The sequence below is a fragment of the Mchenga conophoros genome, linkage group LG22 (assembly GCF_057382185.1).
Source record: "Mchenga conophoros isolate Kocher_MC1m ecotype Shallow Benthic linkage group LG22, M_conophoros_male_GT1.1, whole genome shotgun sequence".
Lineage (NCBI taxonomy): Eukaryota > Metazoa > Chordata > Actinopteri > Cichliformes > Cichlidae > Mchenga > Mchenga conophoros.
Genome location: NC_140546.1, coordinates 33,311,498 through 33,334,061, shown reverse-complemented (window position 1 = coordinate 33,334,061; position 22,564 = coordinate 33,311,498). Strand labels below are relative to the sequence as shown.

The window sequence follows — 22,564 nt, the reverse complement described above, 5'->3', positions numbered from 1 at the left end:
TTGGTTGTTAAGTTGTTTACATATTTTCACCAGTTATATTATAGTTTCTCAACAGTACTTGTTTTAACTTGTTTACTGGTTCTCCTGCCTTTTTTGAAGAAAAATCTTTAAATAAAACCCCCCCAAAAAACCTTGATAACCAAACCACCACGGCTGCATTTTCATGCTTCGCAGCATCTTTTATTCTCACAATAATCACACGGCTGCTGTAACAGTACATTCAACGGCTGCAGCTCTCCACATCACCAACAACACAAGAAGAGTACATTTTTAATCTGGCGAGGCATGACTGTAGATGAGTCCATCTCACATGCAGCGGCATCCCCATCGCCCGCCTGAGGCCGGGGGGGCCATCCGGCCGAACCTACTCCCCAGTCCGCTGAGCAGGCGAGGGAATCGGCCCGGACGGGGAAGTGTCCACTCTGGCGGTCGCCCGCGCATCCAGCGGCGCCGGTGACGAGGTGGTTCCTGGGGCCGCCCGCACCTCCAGCTGCAGCCCCGTAGCTGGTCCGGTGGCCACCCACATTGGCATGTGAGGGGTTTTTTTTTAATCCAGGTTTGCTTTTACTTCATTGGAAGTGTGGTTGGGACTATTGTCACCATAAAAATACCATGCCTCCTCCTCTCTACACACTGATGACAATTTGATTTACAACTCCATACTCGCTGAGATATGACAGGTTTTTCGCTAATAGCGCTTTGCGAATCACCTTGTTGGTGCAAAAATACCAACAATTATACTTTATTCATGTATTATTATTGTATGTATTTTTGTGTGGTCTACCTTACAATATAAAGCACCTCCAGGCGACTGTTGTTGTGATTTGGAGCTATATAAAAATGTTACCTTTGGCAATTTTTGTAGGTTTGATGAAGGGAATGGGAACAAATGATATATTTTTATGACAGGCTGCAAATAACAAATTGCATAAAGGTACAATTTAAAATTGGTTCTTTACTCAGATGTCAGTTGTGTAGGCAGAACACTGAGTTAGGTGTCTTTTTTATGCTTGAATGAGTCATAAATCAGTGTTAAGCAGCTTAACAAAAGAGCGAGAGAGAAAATACATTCCTCTATAAAACGGTCAGGTACAAGGACTGGACTGAAAATGGGTGAAGAAGAAGCCAATGTACAAAAATAAACTACTGGTCAGAACTACATTTAAAAAAACAAAACAACCTACAAGTCTGTCTCTTTGGAAGGAAAATGTACTGAAACGAGTGGTGGCTCAAGACATTTACACAATATTGTAGATAAAAACTTTACAGCAAAAAATGGCACAATATGCTTGTGTCAAGATTACAACTGTATTATTCAAACATGTCTAATAATGAAGGACTTAAAAAAAGTGGATAACATAATCACAAAACCATCGCTGGAATTAAAAGGACAGAAAACCTGAAATGTGCACACGTTCAAATACACAAAAAACAGCTTCCCAGTGTCCTACATTCAAATTTGTCCCGTTACCATAGTGCAGCCATAGAATGAATGCGCTGCTTAAACTGCTGCCCACTGACAAAGCTATCACAGAACAGGTTGCATCTTAGAGTTTAAACCTTCCAACACATCATCCCTGAACTTTAAACTTTACACAAACAGCCAACAACTTTCAGTCATCATCATCACCAAACTTGATCTTCTTCCCCTGGAAGGCCAGGATTTGTCCTTGCTGCTCCTTCCTTCTCTTACTGGCCTCCCAGGATGGATGCAGTGCCTGCTGTGGTGCCCGATGTGAGAAGACACCTCCACCCCTGTGATCTTTTTGTCTCAGAACATCGCCTCTGCCTTGTCCCCTTCCTCTGCTAGCGGTAGCAAAGCCCTTATCCTCAGACTCGGGGTGTTTGCCATCGGGGTAGGGCTTGCTGTACTTAGACCCTGAACTTTTCTCCGGCTTCTGGAACTTGGGCTGTTTATTGAAATCTTTATCGTGTTTCCTAAATTTATCTCCACCTTTCCCTCTGCTAGCACCTCTACCCCCAGCTGCCTTGGTCCCAGCCAGAGAAGGACAGAAGAGAGACTCCAGCTTGGTCGTTTTTGATTTCAGCCTAGATTCAAGCTCATCGAGTTGATTCTCGAGCTTGTCCGAAGACACGTTCTCAGCAGAGTCCTTTCCTGCCTCAGCTCTCTTATCCGCCGCCATCTTCTCCATACTTTCGTCTTTTGGCTTTTTCTTTTTCTTCTTGAATTTGCTCACTTTTCCTACAAAGAAGCCGTCATCATCATCGCTCTCCTCCGACTGCGATGACTGCTTGTGGAACCGTTCCTCCGTGCTGTCATCAAAGTACTCTTTCTCTTCATCACCGAATGACTCTAAATCGCTCTCTTCCTCAGCTGGCTCAGCCTGGATAATGGGTTTCTCTTTTTTAACTGGAGGTTTATTTTTCACAATCTCCTTTATGTCACTAGTTTTTCCTGGTGCTGCTCTAACACTCTTAGGCTCCGTCTTTTTTTGTGCGTGAACATCAGAAGTTCCACCTTTCTCCATTTCTTCTCCGACTTCGGCAACAGCTCCATCTTCACTCTCTTTAAGACGTTCCTCCTCGCTGTTTTCCCTAAGCTCCTCTTTTCCCTCCTTTTTCTCTTGTAACTGCAGAGTCACCTTTCCTTCCACTGCCTTCCCTTGATTTTGCACTTTGTCCTTTCCTCCTCGCTTCCCGCTCTTCGTCCGCTCCTCTTTGAAGGCTTTTACAGCTGCTTTGATGTTCTCAATCTTCCTGCTGAATTGAGGGTGGGTGGCGATGCGAGCGATGGCCCGGTCAGATATGGTAGACTTGGGGTTCTTGCAAACCTGCTCAAAGCTGAGATTCTTCTGTAAGGCGGTCTTGGTCACCTGTAGATAAGTTGAAAAAAATATTTCAAAATGAAAAGATAAAGAATGAAATGGCTTGGAAGTCGTTGCAGAAATGATTTGCTGATAGGACAACAAGCCCACCTGATCGGGTACGAGGTTCTTCATGTCGTGGATCTCTTCCAGAAGTCTGGCGGCTCTCCTCTGATTCCTCTCCATCTCGGTCTCGTTCCCCTTCTTCTTCTTCAGCGCGCCAATCTGACGTGTCAGCTTCCTTATGATCAATGCCCTGACCCTCTTCACCTCCTTCCTCATCTTCACCACCTCGTTGTTGAGGTTCAGCACATCTGCCTCCTTTTTCTCCTCATCATGATCAGGTAAGGGATTCTTTTCCTGCTCCTTTTTTTCCTCATCTTCTTCCCTCTCACTTCCTTCTTCTTCCTCTTCTGTTTCTTCTTCATCTGTCTCTCCCTCCATCTCCTTCTCTTCGTCCTCAGCAGACGGCACCATTTTCTCCATTTTGTGCAGCATCATCTGTTGAAAAATAAATCCATATACTGCAATAAGAGCAAGAAGTGCAGCACTAGCAATGGTGCAAAAGAAAAAAGTCACGTGAGGGCGAAATGATCTTTTTTTACTCCCATATTAAGTAACCAGAATGCGAACGGTCATAAAAAATTCAAAGTGCAGTTCATTGATATTTGAGGTTATTTAATATAGAAAAAAAATGTAATCATAAATATACATCAATTAGATTATTACATCCTCCAACAAACAGATGCATTCTCATAAACTTAGAATTAATGTATTAAAACCACAAAGGACCGGCTGCCTATTTGTGGAAGTCACCATGTTGTCTTGTCATGTTGAATACAGTGGCTGAGCTAAACCCTTGTCTTTTAAATTAGTGTCTGCACCTTCAGATGATATGAAACATCATTCCTATGTTTTATCATGTGAGAAGGAGTCGCCATTCACACACACATTCACACACTGGTGGAGGCAGCTACAGTTGTAGCCACAGCTGCCCTGGGGCAGACTGACAGAAGCGAGGCTGCCATCGGCCCTTCTGGCCAACACCAGTAGGCGGTAGGTGAAGTGTCTTGCCCAAGGACACAACGACCGAGACTGTCCGAGCCGGGGCTCGAACCGGCAACCTTCCGATTAACTCCCAGCCACGATCGCCCCGCAATCGTGGCTCAGATGCAGTTTTTATGTCCAAGTAACCACTGAAAGTACCGTAAGATTTTAGCTCATACATCAAAACAACTTTCCTCTGTGGCAGAGTGGCATGACGTCCCCCAAAGAAGGAGTTTGTTTCTGAAGTCCACCCCACACCAGAAATAAATAACATTAAATTAAATACACCGCATACTGCTTTACCGAAATTATCTCTTTTATGGAGCTTTTATCTAAACACAGATTGGAAACAACTTTTCTTACTACCGTTCTTCCGAGAAATCCAAAAAAATGTGCTTAAATACCCGGCGGACCCTTCCAAAACAAACGTGGTTGAACACGCATGGACGCGTTTCACCACAAAAGAATAGCAATAAATAGCTCGCTCTACTTAAAACACGATTAAACCTGGCAACAAATCCAAAAGAGCATCGCTGCAAAGTTTTACCGCGACACTTACCGTTCAAAAAGGACAATTAAGAGCGAAAACTGAGCAAATCGCTTGGGCTAGCTGGGAGCGGCCATGTTTCGCACGCCTCCGACAGCGGCGTGACGTCAGACGTCAGCGAGTCAACGCCGCCGTGTCGTGAAAAGGGGAGGGCCTTCCGCGGACTGTTTTTATTTATTTCTTTGTTTCATGTGCATAAAACAACAACAATGGTGGATAATTGAAGAAGTGTGAATATTAGGATGAGCGAATGACGTGTCCAGTCATAGTTACCAGGCCGATATCACAAGTGAATCAACAGGGGGATGATGAAGCGGCGCAATGCGGACTGCAGCAAACTCCGACGGCCGTTAAAACGGAACCGAATCACCGAGGGTATATATAGCAGGTACAAAAAGGGGGCCGGGGGGACGTTATTGTATAACAATGGCGCCTAGTTGCATATGTCAAGACAAGGCGGCCAGTCTCTGCTCATGTTCATATTGAAGCGTATTGACGCTTTGTTCTCGAGCTGAATGAACATGCCCGCTTATTGTCATAATTATAGGCCTAGTATGGCATCGTTTACACGGCTAGGCAGTTAAATTCAAATTCGGGTTAAATGTAAAAGAATAATGCAAATTGCGTTCAGCGGTCAATCCGCTTGACAAAAAAAATCCCAAACAAAAACTAAACAAAACCGTGAAGTCGTGGGGGGGGAATCCTGCTCGTGCTCGAGATGACAGCAGCAATGTCAGAGGCGCTCGTTTTGAAGTGGAACGGGTTCTTCTCACCTGTGCTTTGTCTGCCATACACCGGGGGCTAAATTTAAACACGTCAGTGGAAACCGTTAGCAGCAAACAAAACGAGTCCCCGGACCGGAAAAGCCACACACGATTCAAGCACGGCTCGCAATTTCAAAATAGCATGGCCTTTCCTATAGACTGATAGATGGCAGGCCAGAACAGCTGTGCAGCAAGCTAGCATGTCCAGACATGAAACTCTGTACATACTGTTTTGCCCCCAAAGGTGTTTGGATGGATTGTTCTGATCTTTTATTGATGGGAATAACTGTATGCGTCCGCGCTCTGTGCTTCACTGTTTTTTAGTGGTATTATTATGTTAATTTTTTCTCTGAAATTAAATATTTTTAGCTTTTATAGTGTGAAAGACAAATAAGCTCCATTTGTGTACAACTTTCCCACCTCTTTCATCAATTAAATTAATATAAGCATAAACGGAAGCTTTATGCTTTAAGTTTTTGTGGTCTTCTGCAGTAGACCTGAAAGTCACATGCTCACTCAAAAATGCAGTTTAGTGTTATTTGAGCTTCTGTTCTGTTCACACAAAATGCTGTGCAGCCCCATCATAAACTGAGAAGCCTGGTCAGCCTTGCTACAATGTTAGACACCCCAGGGACCAGGTGATCCTCAGATAATGAGCAAGCACTTGGTGATGATGGGGAGGAAGAACTCCCTCTTAAGACAAAGAGACCTTTGACAGAGCCAGGCTCAGGAAGGGGCAGCCACTAGGAACACTAACCCCCAAAATTGGCTGGGGACACTGTGGGAGAGAGAGACGAATGTCTGTGCCATGCAATAGTTTGGTATAAAACACGGAGTGCAGAGGAGAAGCATTCAGCCCCAGGAGCTTATAGCAGTATACCTAAGGGATAAGGATGGTTCAGGGAGCTTTTAGGACAACCGGATAACAAACTACCGAAGTCGAGCCCAGAAGTAACAAATGCACATACCAGTTTTTCAGCAGGAGGCAGGATTATTCCTACTTTTGCCTTCAATCCTAGAGCTAGCACTGCAGGTCGCACTGAAAACGTGGTTCCTATAAACATATTAGACTGTTGCATAAACCTGAGGCCCACATGACTGTCATTAAACTGTATCTAAATCCACAATAAGCCATCTTTAGTGGTTCTGCTTTATCTCCTTTTTTCATCTGTCCATTCACCTTCCTTTTCCCCCTGTGTTTTCCTCTGTCTCTTCTCCACAGCACGTTCCTGTACCTGAAGTTCCTGGTAGTGTGGGTGTTGGTCCTGCTGGCTGACTTTGTGCTCGAGTTCCGCTTTGAGTATCTGTGGCCTTTTTGGCTTTTCATTCGAAGTGTCTACGACTCCTTCAGATATCAGGGGCTGGTAAGAGCTTAGTTGTAATGACCCTGAACACACCGCTCCTTCCACTCAGTATAAATGCACGTTGGAAGATGAAACATCTAATATCTCCATCCTTTTCTCTCCCATGCGTTTTTAGGCATTCTCCGTCTTCTTTGTGTGTGTTGCGTTTACATCAGACATCATATGCCTTCTCTTCATCCCCGTCCAATGGCTGTTTTTTGCTGCCAGCACCTACGTATGGGTCCAGTATGTCTGGCACACAGGTTAGTCCAAGTTGGGGTTTTTTTCTTGCTATGTTTTTCCCTTCTGGCAGCCAAATGGCCACTTTCACCTCAAATACTCAGTGCGTAAGAAATTCAAAGCTGCCAAGTTTCTTCTCTGCTAACTTGATGTTTTTTTCCCCACGTCTCCTCCTTTCATGCAGAGAGAGGAGTCTGTCTACCCACTGTATCGCTGTGGATCCTGTTTGTGTACATCGAAGCTGCCATACGATTCAAAGATCTGAAGAACTTTCACGTAGACCTGTGTCGACCCTTTGCTGCTCACTGGTGAACATCAGTTTGTGATTTTTGCAACAATTTTCAATGTTCAGTAGTAAGAAATAAAACCATGACTTCCTTAATTTTTCTAATAATTGTACAAAGCACCGATTGTTTCCCCCCTACCTCCCAGTATCGGCTATCCAGTGGTGACTCTAGGCTTCGGCTTTAAGAGCTACGTTAGCTACAAGATGCGACTGAGGAAACAGAAGGAAGTGCAAAAGGAGAATGAGTTCTACATGCAGCTCCTACAGCAGGCGTTACCTCCAGAGCAGCAGATGCTGCAGAGACAAGAGCGGGAGGCAGAAGAGGGTAAGTCACAAAAACACATTAAAGGGGTTCTGTAATATTTTTCAACCATTTCTTTCATCTATATTCTGGTACTATTGTATGTTCTCATATTAAATAAGTGTTTCAAATAATAAAATGTGTATATATGGACGTAATCCCTGCTAGTCAGAAACTCGGGTTTCAGACAGGATGGAGAGCCATTCATTTCTTTCTTTATCCAAACAGTTTAACCACAGATAGTTTGCCACTGTGTCATGGGGCTAATGAAAAATGTGATCGCTAATTATTATTGAAGCTTTCACTTGAAGGCGTGCTTTCACCAATGCAGTTTAGAAAAAGTCTGCACACTGTTGTCTTCTATCACTTAGCTTTACTTAAGAACTAAGACCTCTAGATATGAGGCCATCTGGACTAACAAGTGTCTAATATACCATCAGAAGTATTGCGTGCCAGTCACATTGTGGTGATTAATGGCACGTCAGTCAGCATTTTCCCAAAGCTGGACGCACCGGCAGGCATCAGCATTAACTGTCCAGTTGTCATGAACAGCTCATTAAGTTGCAGCTGATTATAACACATACTTGTACAGGATGTCAGTTCAGGCTTCAGACACTGATTTCAATCTTTAGCAGAAGATGGCATTGACGCTTGTCATCGTGCTGCTTCTTGTTTTGTCCAGTGAATAATTCCAAATGTAGAAAGTGAGGCGTCGAGTACAGCACAGATCTCATACAGAGCGTTGAACCCAGTTTATTTTCCTTTTTTTCCCTTTAAAGCTACAAATGACAGAAACACTTCCCATGTAAGCAATGTAAGCTGAAAGAGTGAAGTCACTGTCATTTTACATCATTGGCCACAAACAGCTCACTTTGATCTTAAGCAGGCTGGATCAGACCAGTGAAACTGTGGTCAAAAAGTGGATAGTGGAAAAACAGCAACGTTTTTTAATCATTTAATTGTTTATGTTTTACTTAATTACTTTGGTGTAGTTTAAATGCCAATGACGGGGAGGGACGTTTGTTCTGGCTGATTCTGGCCCCCAGACCACATGTTTGACACCTCTGGCGTTATAAGCTGACTGTTCGTGTTAAGAATTTGTATAAAAACAGCTTGGAAAAAAAAAAACTAAAGAATTTTTAAAAAGAGAATAAAGAAACAAGCAAATGTTCTGACTTTAACACTGCTACAAATGTTGAGCTGTTCATAAGCTCACATAGACGTAATCAGCCATCGCTGTATATGAACAAGGCTGGTATCCTGCTTGTGGATATGTTACCTTTTGGGCTTGAAGTGGGAAATAAACAAATGCAGTAACAGTTGCAGTTATTGATGTTAAAGGGGATGAAAGAGTTATAAGAAGAGAGTACTGTTTGGCTAACCCTATATATGTTTCACACTCCTTCTAAAGGCCTGTTGGTCAAGCTTTAACATCAGAGTTGGGTCATGGTCGGGGTAAGGATTTGGCATTCGGATGTGATAGTTGAAGCTGGTTGATCACATTCCTAGACTAGGTGATACAAGCAGACCTCAACTCGTCATGGGATGGGACGTACAGCATCATTTCACTACATGGTGTTATGTAAACTAGATGACTCAGTGCACACCTGTTTAACTTAACCTTTCAGTTTTCATCAGAAAATGCTGATGTGGCTACTAGTCATCGCTTTCTTAGAAATTCACAAGTTGGTAGTTTATGTTTTGAAATGATCTGTTACGCTTCAGATGCTCTGCTTTGCTTTCAAACCGCATACAAACCGAGATGCAGAACTAGACCCAGCTTTTTTTTTCTGCGGCTCGGCCCAGATTTTTAGAGTTCGTTTGACAGCGCATACACCTGCTGAGACAAACTGAACAAAACAGGAAATGCACCAGATTTGGTCCCCCCCCTAAACAGGTTAGGTCTGAAATCACTCTTTTCTGTTAATACAAAACAGGAAACCCAGCTGCTGCCACAAGGCTGTTTTTTATACACACACACATATATATATTTATTTTATTTTAGGGGTGCAACGATACACAAAATTCACGGTTCGGTTCGATACTTTGGTGTCACGGTTCGATATTTTTTCGATACAAAAAAAAATGTTCATGCCTTTTTAATTTGTCATTTATTAAAATTATAAATATATATTTTAACACAAAAGTACAGTTTTTAAATTTAACCCTAACCCTTGTGCGTGTTGTTTTTTAGCTCGTCATATTGCAGCCACAGAAATTCTTTTGTCCATGAAACCATAAAGCTGCACTTTCTTTTTGCCTTATAGTCTGATTTGTCATAACTTCTCCGTTTTGTGGTAAGCTTTTCTTTGGCTGTCACTTCTTCACCCTGACCTGTCTTATTTGGCTCAGCAGAACTAAAATATATATCTGTCTGTGAAGGTTCTCAATCATCCAGGTCATCGTAGTGAAATATATATCCTGCCGCACTCACATAAGCTCAGCGATTCTCTGCGCGATCAACCTCTCACATGTTTAAGCTGCGGGAGATTTCACTTGTCATGTTTGCATAGTAAGCTAACAATTAATAAGACGATGTCAGAGGAATTGGTGCACAAATTATCATCACTCACAGATCAGTGCTGTCGCTCTCTATACACAGTTCGCGCGATTGCAAAGTGAAAGCAAAAAACAAGCGCAAATTCAAACAGGATTTCAATATGTCACATATTGACAGTGGCTCACCGATGCCAATGACATAATTACCCAGCTACATTTCTGAAAGAATGCAAAAGCATTGACATATATTTTTCCTTCCTACAATAGCCCGACAGGCAGGGCAGAGATAGCCCCGGGACGTCGGGCTAGCGATATTGCGAGCCCTGTATCTGATTGAGGAATCACTCATCTTTGGAAAAGAGAGTTTATTACAGAGAAATGTCTCTTTCCAAAATAAAAGCTATACTATACGCTTCTTCTGGGCTATATTCTCAGCAGCATATTAAACATATCAGGTCTCCATAAGGAGAATCCTGTGCTAACAGCTGTCTAAATGACTCGGCTAAAGTTTGTAGCATGCATGCTTGTTGTTTTTGTCTTTGCACTAGGATGATGTCGGTGTAAATGTGCAGTCATATTCGTTGTGTTCCCACTAGTGCTTTCAGGTTAATCTCGTTGAAATAACCTTAACGCCGCAACACGGCAAATCTCCATTAACGAGCTACCCTATACAGAGGGGCTAGACGGCCAACACGTTAAAGAGCTAACTGCGCTAACACACTAGCTCCCACCCATGTAATTGAGCATTGCATGGCACATCCAACATACTGTTTTACTTTAGTCCATGACTCACTTACCTTCAGGGTCATACGTCACATGAAAACCAAAATAATTCCAAACGCCAGATCTGAATGAGGGTGGGGAGGTCCACTTCTGTCTTGCTAGCTTGCCCTGCGCTCTTCCTTCTGACCATCCTGTCTGTGTTGAGTGCTCAGTGGATCTGCGTTCGACTACTCCGCCTAGGCTGCACTCTCGAGCCTAGGCGGAGTAGTCAAATGCAGATTCACTGAGCGCTCAACACAGACAGCATCGTCAGAAGGAAAGTTGATAAAATAAATTACAAATTTTGTATTGTTCTTTTTTTTTCTCCCCTTTGGTTTTCTTTCTTTCTCTCCCCCTCTTTCTTTCATTCTTTCCCCCTGTCCTATCCCACAGTCATGTCTGTCCCGTTTGCAACTGAAAATAAAATAAATTCATAATTATAATAAAGGTCAATCAAATGGACCAATATGATGATCCACTTAAAATAAATCCTCTTGGCATCTTTCTTGGCCTCAAGACAACAATTCTGATGGCTATAGATCCAAACGGGACACAAAAAAAAAAAAAAATTTGAAAAAATTGAAAAAAAAAAAAATTGAAAAAAATTGTATTGTTCGATACATATGCGTACCGAACCGAAAGCACTGTATCGAACGGTTCAATATCGATACGAATATCGTTGCACCCCTAATAAATAAATAAATAAATATATATATATATATATATATATATATATATATCAGGGATTGCCAAGGTCATCACTCATTCTCTGTTTATGACCAAATATGAATCCAGTTTGCATTAGTATTTGCTTCAATTCATCTACTGTGTTTTTCTGTGTGTTCTAATGCTGTATTCAATTGCTTTCATCCAGCTGCCTTAGCTAAAGGAATCTCAGAGGTAGAGCCCACAGTGGTGTCCCAAAACGGAGCACCTCCTGGAAAGAAAAGCACTTCAGTACCGTTACCTGAGCTGGAGTACCGGGAAAAAGGGAAGGACACTTCTGCAAAAGAGGGCAAAAAACAGAACACAGTTGGAATCAATAACAACAGTATTATACACGCACTGGACTCCAAACTACAGGAGACGGAATATATTGAGAACTACGTTGGGGCAAAAAGACTGAACAACGACCTGGCAGGCGACAACACGCACGCCGACACCAACACGCACACTTCTTCTAAAGAGGAAATTGGGGGGATGGGGAAGAACTACAAAAATGCCAGCGGAGGAGGCGGAGGCAGCAACTCGTCACCTCGGAATCACAGTTCTGCCAACGGCAGCGTGCCGCCAGGTTCCTCAGCTAATAAGAATGAGAAGAAGCAGAAGGGAGCAGGGAAGGGGCAGAAGGATCCGGTGGAGAACTGCATCCCCAATAACCAGCTGGGAAAGCCAGATGCTCTAGTGCGGTAAGACACCCCCGTTATCATTTTCCGACATCCATTTTTTTACTTGGATACTTTGAGGGACACTCACTACTTGCCACGTTTCCTTTTGTCTATCTCTGCTGGATAGCCAGCTTAGTCATATTTCAACACTGAAGCTGCTAAAACAACACTAGCATTATGTACTATATTAGAACAACTCTACACTGAAACTGATTCTTTTAGGAAATGTGTTTGCTAATATTGCCGTGTCCCTTCCCAAAGACTGGAGCAGGATGTGAAGCGTCTGAAGGCAGATCTTCAGGCCAACAGGCAGCTGGAGTCGGAGCTGCGGAGTCAGCTTTCCTCTCTGAGCAGCCAGGATCGTAGCCTGCGCTCCGAACTGAGCCAGCTGCGCCAGGACAACGAGCTGCTACAGAACAAGTGAGTGCATGTACACTTAATTGTCAGGACCACTACAGTCAAAAGAAAAGATCAGTATTTCCAACTGAAGTGATTCATATTTGACTGTATTACTCTGTTTTCGGACCTCCCCAATCTTCCATATGCATATATGGAAAGCCAGAAGAGGCAGCAGCAAGCCGCTAGCACAGAACAAAGCAGGAAAGACAACAGATATAATATTGATTATCTAAGAATGTCAAACTCATTTTAAACTGTGAGCAACAGCCCGATTTGAGCGGGGCAGACCAGTGAAACACCCCTCTCTATCAACATAAAGATATTTAACGGTACACCTAATCCCTGCAATAGCTTGGTATTAGAAAAAGAAATGCAAGTGAAAGAAATATTCTGCCACAACTTTTTTTATTTCTTACACATAAATGATAAGAAATACAGAAATTGTTCTGGTAGCTTATTATAAAACAGAAAGTTGTTTTATTTTTTCTTCTTATTTTTATTGCTTCGAACCTGTTGTTAAAAACAAAACAAAACACAAACAAACAGAAATTTCTATATCGGTTAAAAAAAACAGGATGTCTGTTGTTATTGTCATTGTTATTATTATTGTTATCATTGTTTATTTGTTACTTTGATGTAAATACAATAGGCTGTGGAGGAGGTCTTTATCTTTAGGAAAAGCTGTAAAATGTAAAATACAGTTTGAAGTTCAAAACTTATGCCCTCCTTAATATTTTGGAAACATGTCTAGTGGGCCGGTTGGGAGTCGTTGCCAGGCCCAATTTTGGCCCCTAGATCTTATGTTTGACACCCATAATGAAAGATATAACATGAAAGGAGAAGCTGGGGTGGAGGTGGTTTGTAAAGTGGTTTGCAGATAAGATATTTTGGGGAAGGCAGTTTGGGTTAGTGATATAACCTCAAGGATAATTGTATATTAAGGAAATCTGTCCTAATGATATTTACAATGATATAGAAAAACACATTTTATTCTTGATCACAGCTTGCACGCTGTTGCATTTATTTATTAGTGCAAGAAAAAGTATGGGGAATTTCCATCCTTCTATTCCAAGGAGTTACTGTCATTGATGATGCACTAATCTGATCTAATCTTAAGTGTGAATCTATTGCCACAAGGTGCCAGTAGCAGCATTAAAATTCATTAGTAGTATAGCGCATTATATATAGCATAGTGACACAGCATCAGATAAATGTAAACACAAAAGTAGCCTTGTAGTGTTTTCACTGGAGTTGAGCTGATCTGCCTGGACTGCGGCTGGATTTTTGTAGCCTGCCTGCTAACACTGTGTGATTTGCATTTTTTTTGTTTTTGTCTGGTTTTTTTTCTTCACAGTTTTTCAGATTCAAGTTTCTAAAGTTGTGTTCCACTGAAGAGAGGCAGATTAGTGCCATTTGTTCCCATAATGCGACTGTAGGAGTGTAGATTTGTCTTTAGGACCTCAGTGTACATTTATTTTAAACTTCATGGCCCAAGATCAGAGCAGTGAACATGCATCATTTTGCACTAATGTTCAAGTTTGGTTCATCTGTTCAGCTCGTTTCCAGTTCTATATTTTTATTCATAGGAACTGTAGAGAAATTTGCATGAGTCACAGTTTAAAATAATCCCCGTTTATCTTCTACTGGGCATTGGTGCAGCTCTTTAGTTCATCCACTGTTTAAAACGAGCTGTTTGAGCTTCTCCCTGTTTAAGGCCACACTCCTTTTAAACCAACAGAAACTGAGTACTTTAAGTTATTGGTGCTGGAGGTGGTTGTGCAAGCCACAGAGTCATGGAATGTATTTTCACAAGTGCTTTTTGCATTTTGGCTTCGTGTGTCGTTCATCTGAGATTGTATTTACCTCAAATTTAAGACCTGCCAAGGACCAGGTGATTTTTTTTTTTTAATGTGGTAATATGTACAACTTTATAATTCTAAATAAGGTGTACTTTCATTTTTTAACATTACCATATAATACTTTTCAGAACGGACTGCCCCGTGCATGAGGCTGCACGGTGCTAATGCGTTAACGAGCTAACGTGTTGACGGCGTGCAGCCCCACGCACAGGTGATCTGCGTTAACTCGCTAACGGAGGCTATGTCCACACTAGCCCGGATAGATTTGAAAACGCTCTGCGTCCACACGAGCATTTTCAGTCGTTTCACAGAGTTGTGTGTCCACATTGAAACGGGCGAAAACGCTTACGTTCCAGTTCTGTGCATGTGTGAAAGGCAAGATGCTTCGACCTGCCTCATTTCTGTCTGTCGTTTATTTACTTTCCGGCTCGTTGAAACATCACCGCAAAATGTCGATGAAAAGCGCCAAGTTTTTTAAATGGACTAATAATGAGGTGGAGTTGTTGCTGCGAGTAACACAAAAGTACAAAGTTGCAAAAGCGAGTGAGAATTAAAGAATTTGAAGAAAAGCTATCTGGAGCATGTACAAACTGATATTAATCTTTAATGCGCTGTCAAAATTGAGAGCAAACAAAACAATTGCTGTGTAATGCCCTCCGCTATCTTTGTTTAATTGGTCACATGACTGCATCACATGACTAAAATGTGTCATCGTTTTAGAAAGTCTCCTTTTCGCTGTCCACACTGCCATGAAAGCACTGTTTTCAAATGTGAGCGTTTTCGAAACGCTGCGTTTTCCATCAGCGAAAACAGCATCTCACTGTGGACGGGAGGCCAAAACGGAGAGAAAACGATGCGAAAACGCATTAGTGTGGACTTAGCCGGAGATTTGCCGCGTTAATGCGGTTATGGCGTTAACGTCATTTTAACAATATTAACGCTGACAGCACTAATTTATATAGCACAAAGTCACAACAAAAGTCGCCTTAAGGGTCTTATATTGTAAGGTAAAGACACCAAAGTAATACAGAGAAAATTCCAGCAATCTGACGACCACCTATGAACAAGCACTTGGAGACAGTGGGAAGGAAAAACTAAATTTTTAACTGGAAGAAGCCGCTGGCAGAACCAGGCTCAGGGATGGGAAGCGAGGGAGACCGGACCTAATAGAGATCAATAATAATAATAATGAATGATTAAATGTAGCGTGGTTTAAAAATACATAGAGAGTGAAAAGAGGTTAATGAAGAGGAAACGTGGATCAAAGGAAGCCTTCAGGAGCCTGGGCCTATAACATCTAAATAAATACACCAAATATTCTCAATGATTTCATTGTTGACTATTTTTTCCTGTGTCCTCCAGGCTCCACAGTGCTGTCCAGGCCAAGCAAAAGGATAAGCAGACCATCTCCCAGCTGGAAAAGAGACTAAAGGCTGAGCAAGAGGCTCGGGCTCTGGTTGAGAAACAGCTGGCTGAGGAAAGGAAGAGGAAGAAGATGGAAGAGGCCACTGCCGCCAGAGCTGTAGCTCTTGCAGCTGCAACCAGGTACAAGCCCTCACTATTTTTGTCTTTTGACTCTTAGCTGTTTTGTTTTGGGGCATTTTCAGCTCCTAAAAAGTTTTTCTTTTCCTCCTCTGCCCAACAGAGTGGAGTCGACCGATTCGCTCCGCGGTCGTATCAGAGAGCTGGAGACAGAGTGTAAGAAGCTCAGCATGGATATGAAACTCGCAGAGGAGCAGATTAGAGACCTGGAGGGCAAATGTCAGGTGAGCCTGAGAAGCAGAGTCTTTCCTTTATTATAACTGCGCCTTGTTCTTGTCAGTGTTTGCATACCAGGTTTAAATTGATTGGAAAGTACATTATTTAATTGCTCCGAATATAAATGCAGTTAACGGGCTGCTGCAGGACTCCAGCATATTTTTCCCCTGTTCTAAATGCTTAGTGTAAGTAACTGTTATTTTATAGCATAATAATGTTGTCTCACTTTCCTTTTCTGTTTCTCTCACTCCTGCCTCACAAAGGAGCTGCGCAAGTATAAAGAGAACGAGAAGGACACCGAGGTGTTGATGTCAGCGCTGTCCGCCATGCAGGAGAAGACCCAACACCTGGAGAACAGCCTCAGCGCCGAGACCAGGATCAAACTGGACCTCTTCTCTGCACTGGGGGATGCCAAGAGGCAGCTGGAGATAGCACAAGGTAAACTGCTGCTGTAGGAATCCAGTCATTTGCTCCTGAATTTCTAGTTCTCCCTTTGATTGAAGCACTTGCCTGCTCACAAGAACTGTGTCATCTGTAATAGAGAGGATGAAATTCTAACACAATGACTAAAGGGCTCTTGAAGAGGATATTAGAAATGAGGAAATATTTTTATGAGACGTGTCTTTTCAGCAGTTGAGATGCTCTTTCTGCTGCTGAAACTGCAGTGCTAGGGGCGCAGCAATTCTAAACTTGTTCCATAATCTTTTGTAACCTAATGGCTCGACAAACCTCCGTCTGTCTCTGGGAGCAAAATTGATAAACGACAGCCGCTACAGCAACACCATAAATCCCCAGCTACACGAGTGTAAGGAAGCGTTTGAGGTCTTGCTTTCAGCATCACAGCATGGCTTTTTTCCTAGTTTTATCTAGTGATTACTTCTTACTTCAGTGATTGCAGTGAGGATCATGTCTTCGCTTTGTTTCATTTGTGTAAACACAGAAGCAGCAAAGCAACGAATTTCAATTACATTTTGCCTCAAGGCACTTTATGTTTTAAGGTAAATACTCTAAAATAATAATGATGAAATTCCCAACAATTGGACAACCCCCTTATCAGCAAACACTTAGAGACAGAAGGAAGGAAAAACTCCCTTTTAACAGGAAGAGAAGCAGACTAAGAAGGTGAATCGACTGGTTAGCTGGGCCTTTCTGTGTCGAGTTTGCATATTCTCCCAAATTCAAAATGCTGGTTTAATTGGTGACACTACATTTGCCATAGCTGTGACTGTGTCTGTCTATATTTGTGTGTTTGGATGGGTCCATCTCAGACACAGGCCCCACCCACCTGTTATTAAAACTTCCTGTTTTCAAGCACAACTAATCTGAAGACGTCTCATAGAGAGTGGGAAGAAAGCTAAAACATGCCATACCAAGACTGGTTTAAAATGAATAAGATGAATGCTAATTATTTTAAACTATGAGGGTCAAGTGTGTCAATACTTTTTTTTTTAAACAGTAATTGATCATGTTGATGGTGTTTTTATTGAACACAATGCTGTAATTCATTACACCTCACGTGAGAGTGTGGTTGTCAAGTGCTGACTTAATCTCAGTAAACTGCAGTTAGATTTTAATGAAAGAAGGCAAAGCCCAGGTGAAACTAATCACCTTTAAAATATGTTATTAATTCCACCTGTGCTTGACACCATATCTTCTTCTTCCTACTAGCTTTTATATTCTTTGACTTGGTGAATTACGGCATTTTTAGCTAGCTATTACGGCCCTTGGTTGCATAGTGTGGGACTAGCTACTCTCCTTATGGTGGCTGTGGTTTCCAGATTTGAATGACATTACTACAGGCTAAAAGCAGGTCTTCAGCAATGTTACTGAAAAACAGTAGATAAGTTAGGAAGCCACTGAAAAATTACCCTGAAATCATGTTGCAAACTGCATGAAAGCCATGGACTGTTAATATTTTTGTTGCCCCTCATGTTTAAAACCAAAACCAACACACAAAAAAATTGTACAGTGTGTCTTTGTTTTGACTCCCCCCCCCCCCCCCCCCTCACCCCCCAGGGTTCTTCCTGGTAAAATGTAGTTCTTCCTTCCCATTGTCACCAAATGCTCACTCATAGGGGGGTCATTTGATTGTTGAAGTTTTGTCTGTATTATTGTAGGATATTTACCTTACAATATAAAGCACCTTGAGGCGACTGTTGTGCTTTTCTTGGAATATAAGTAAAACTGAATTAAAAAGAAGGTGGCTTTAATATAACTGGGAAACTGGTCTTGTGAAACATCACTGCCTACCTAATAATGAGATGAGAACAGGAAGATGAGAGAAATTCATCTAAACTCATGATTTGTTCTTTTATTTTATTGTAGTTTAGTTTTTTTCTTTTGGTCACGTTTATAAAGTTGATCCCGTCCCTTTAATATTTCGGGCTGTATTAGCCCAGAAGGAAGTCAGAAATGAGGCTTTGCTATGAGAGCACACCTAAGGCTGTTTGATGTTCGGTCTGTCCGCCCCTCTGCTGTTTGTAATACTGTGAAATGAACATTGTGTTTTTCCCACTCATCTCATCCCATCCAGGTCAGATCCACCAGAGGGAGCAGGAGATTGCAGAGCTGAAGCAGAAGATAGCAGAGGTGATGGCAGTGATGCCCAGCCTGTCCTACTCGTCAGATGGCAGCAACCTGAGCCCCGTGACCCCGCACTACTCCTCCAAGTTCATGGACAATAGTCCCTCCTCCCTGGACCCCAACGCCTCAGTTTACCAGCCCCTTAAAAAGTGACTCTGACATCCACGTTTGTCAGACGGGACTTTTCCTTTATTTTGATCTCAGTTCTGGTTTCGGGTTATTTTACATTATTTTCAAGCTTACAAAGCCCCGGAAAGTTTTTGCACTTTCAACACGCACACACAGACACACACAGCCCCTCCATACATCTGGGTATTCGCTCTGGGTGTTTTTTATTTGGGTTTTTTGTCCTATTTATTTTAGGGGGGGGTTGAATTTTGCTTGTTTGTTCATTTTGGGTTGTTTTTAGTTTTGAGGGTGTGTTGTTTTTTTTGGATTTAGCCATCAGACAGCGCGATCTGTTTGAAGGTTGGAGAAAGGAACAAACATTGTTTGGCCAAATGTACTGAAGAGCCATCATGCATCGCTTCGTGTCAGTCTTCTTTTAGTGTAAAGCATGAACCTCCCTCACAGGCATATATTTCTTTCTCTCTCTCTCTTTGTCGTCTGGATTAAACTGACAGACAGGCTTTTAGTTTAAGAAGAATTAGCTTCTTTTTTTTCTTTCCATGATGGTTTGTAGATGACAGAAGGCATACTTTCAGTGCAGATGTGAATTCGAAGCTCACCTGTAAAGTAAAGCCCTGTGAGAGATACATGAATGTAATACTGTTCATGTTTTGATATCAGCATTAACATAAATCAGTGATTGTTTGTTTCGGGTTTTTTGTAATATTTCAGTTCAGTCACGCCGATGTACATTTCTTCTGATTTAGTGATACTGAACAGATGATCATTTGCTGTGTTTCTCGGATACACTTTTAGTCTCTCAATGCTGGAATAGCGGTTTCTCCAGGATTATCAGTAAGTGGATGAAGCAGATGTAGACTACTACTCCTTGATTGGACGTGGCACTGCCGAAAAAAAGAAAAATGTTCCATCAACATTCAGTTGTTTGCTGCAGACACCTCTCTTCTTCTTCTCCCTTCTGGACCAAATTAGAACCGGTTAAGGCCATATCATTCGCTGGATTTAATGATGTCGAGGTAACCACCCCGCCCCTCCCGTTACCTTTATTTGGGGATCTCACAGTGCCTTGCAGTTTCTCTTTTTCAAAAAAAATGCAGAAAATACATACTTTGCAATCCTGGGATTTAAAAGCTTCAAACCTGTTTTCTCTCTCTTTATCCTGTTCATCCACTCACACGCGTTCATCAGTATTCAAAAGCTAAACCGATTACGTGTCATATCGCAGCTAATTGACCAGCTGCGAATTTAAAGGGAAAGCCTAACTCTGGTACATGGTACGCATTGTTTCACGGTGACACAGTCTTGGTATGCCAAACACCAAACCAAACTGATTGTCTTGCCCTCTTGCCGGCATTTTGTTGTTTACAGCGATGTACATTGACTTATCGAGGAATGTTTTCTTTCTTTCGTTTGGGTTCTTAAGTGCCAAGTGTTGCCATTCTGTTTCCATCCATACTTTGATTGATGTAGCTAGCATAATGTTTGCAGGAAAAAAAAAAAAAGAGTGCTGTTATGTTTTTGTTTTGTTTTGTTTTTCGGTTTTGTTTTGTTTTTTTGTCAGTAGAACATATTCGGATAGTGTTGTGTTTACAAAAGGTTCTGGGCCGATCATGATGAAGCAGCAGAAGCAGATGGTCAGTCGGACTGCTCGTGTTATTCGCACATTTATTTATTTGTGACAGCCTTTTTTTTTTTCCCTTCTTTTTTAAATTGAGTGACACTTCTTTGATATTTCCCATCACGATCAGTTGGTTTCCAGTGTTTTCTAACCAGGAAGGATTGTGTGAATGTGTCGTGTTGGGAAGAGGTTACCCCTGAACCATTTGACCATGTTGTGATGTCATGTTGCCTACCTGGGGGGGAAAAAAAAAAAAGAAAGAAAAAAAAAAAAAGTATTGTTTGTGGATCGCTCTGGCGTTGTGAATTCAGTTCTCAAGTTGCTTTTACAAGTTTGTGTAGAAGGAAGAGAAGGTTTTAAAAAGTGCTTTGTTTTATCTTTTTATTGGTCCACCATGTTTTTGTTTTCTTTACTCAAAGTGATGGTGGCTGTGTCACACTTTTCACTTTGGTCATCACTATTAAAGAAAGTCTTGCTGGTGGCAACGCAAAGCTGTTGAGTCTGTGTACGTGTCATGTTCTGTGTGTGGACTTTCACAGGCCTTTTACATAAAACTTATCACAACATGGGGACAGTGTGATCTGCAGAATTTGCAGAGTAAACAAGAAAACGTACCAGTCAATATTCTCAAGGAAAATATCGAAACTTGTGAGACTTGTAATTTGTATGTGCTGTTTTCTATTCACACTCATTTAAAGCAGTAGCTTGAGCTTGCTGACACCTCCCAAACCTTTAATCTGGGTTTATTTGTTTTGTTCATGTTGTTATGTCTGAACTTAGACAAAAAACACATGCCCTATAATTCAATGGTGATTTCAGGTGCTATTTGTAAATGCCTACTCTGTTTTTTTTTTTTTTGGTTTGTTTGTTTTTGTCTCCCCCCCCCCCCCCTCCCATGTAACCTGATATAAGCTTCATTCACTCATAAGGTAGACCAGGGGGGTCAAACATAAGGCCCAGAATTAGGCAAAGACTCCAATTCAGCCCTGCTGCACAGCTTTGGAAAATGCGAAGGAGGTTATTCATGGTACTCCAAAGTAATTAGGTAATTTTTTTTTAATTAATGATGGAAATGTTCCTTTTCTCCACCATCTACTACATAGATTTGTTTTGAGTTTTGTTTTTTTTAATAAATGGAAATAATAATCGTCCAAAGACATGCAGCTTGTGGGGATAGGTTAATTGATTAATCCAAATTGTCACTAGGTGTGAATGTGAGTGTGAATGGTTGTCTGTCCCTGTGTGTTAGCCCTGCGACAGACTGGCGACCTGTCCAGGGTGTACCCCGCCTTTCGCCCTATGACAGCTGGGATAGGCTCCAGCACCCCCCGCGACCCTGAAAAGGATAAGCGGAAGCGAATGGATGGATGGATGGAAATAATAATGGATACAAAGGAAATACGCTCTGTATCCATTGCACACAATAAAATGTATACAATCAATTTATAAGTGCATATATATTTTTAAGAGTTGTGCTGAGAGATTTCATTACTAGAGCAACATTTCTTTATCCTGCAGAGAAAACAGACGATGTTAAGGTTACACTTCTTATGGTGGCCCTGAGAGGCCAAACGGACTGCAACTTAAGAAAACACCAGCAATAAGCAAAACGCTGAAAAAGCACACAAAACACAGCGGAAATAGGAACAACGAAAACAGAAATAGGAAAGAAAAAAAACCCAGAAACAACTACTTCTTATCATCATCTTAAGATATGTCAAGAATGAAATCTGTAATTGCTTCAGTTTTAGTGAATGAAATTCTAGAGATTTACTTGTCTGTTATTTAGCACTGATTAGCAGACATGCCTGTCTATTGTGCCTGTATAGTTTATAAATGCATTTTGCTAACCAAGTTGTTATACGGGCAGTCTGCCAATTCTGGGTTTATACTGTAAGAGCATTCTTTAAAATTGTGTCCTGAAAGCTATAGTTGAGGTTCTGATTTGGTCATATTTATGTGGCTCTTCCATATGAATCGTCTCTTCTTTTTTAAATTATTTATTTAGCATCCTTTCAGATACCACGTAATGTCCCATGTAACTCAAATGCAGCACCACTCCTCTGTAGTAAAGTCAGTGTTGTGCAAAAAATGATTGCTCGTATTTAAATTTCTATATATAAGTTTTTGTGTCTATAATATGTGAAACCTGTGAAATGATATCAAGTCATCTTGAGCCACAATCAACATTCCTGTAACAAGGTAGAAGCCGGACT

General features: G+C 41.7%; 2 protein-coding genes across 3 annotated transcripts; one reads left to right on the top strand and one right to left on the bottom strand.

Annotated features, from left to right (window-relative positions):
• Positions 1–154: 154 nt before the first annotated feature.
• srfbp1 (serum response factor binding protein 1) lies at positions 155–5,305 on the bottom strand. 2 transcript variants are annotated; one of them, XM_085261651.1, is made up of 3 exons: positions 5,193–5,305; positions 2,937–3,326; positions 155–2,834 (listed from the first exon to the last, which is right to left on the bottom strand). In XM_085261651.1, exons 1-3 carry the CDS (start codon positions 5,208–5,210, stop codon positions 1,614–1,616), a joined length of 1,629 nt encoding a protein of 542 aa, XP_085117777.1. In that variant the 5' UTR covers positions 5,211–5,305; the 3' UTR covers positions 155–1,613. The 2 variants fall into 2 exon arrangements, with proteins under 2 accessions (XP_085117777.1, XP_085117778.1); XM_085261652.1 differs by lacking the exon at positions 5,193–5,305 and adding an exon at positions 4,432–4,566.
• maco1a (macoilin 1a) lies at positions 4,543–20,847 on the top strand. The gene is made up of 11 exons (XM_085261650.1): positions 4,543–4,807; positions 6,406–6,547; positions 6,663–6,789; positions 6,951–7,074; positions 7,199–7,377; positions 11,489–12,023; positions 12,264–12,422; positions 15,623–15,805; positions 15,906–16,026; positions 16,282–16,456; positions 18,552–20,847. Exons 1-11 carry the CDS (start codon positions 4,725–4,727, stop codon positions 18,752–18,754), a joined length of 2,031 nt encoding a protein of 676 aa, XP_085117776.1. The 5' UTR covers positions 4,543–4,724; the 3' UTR covers positions 18,755–20,847.
• The last annotated feature ends 1,717 nt before the right edge of the window (positions 20,848–22,564 follow it).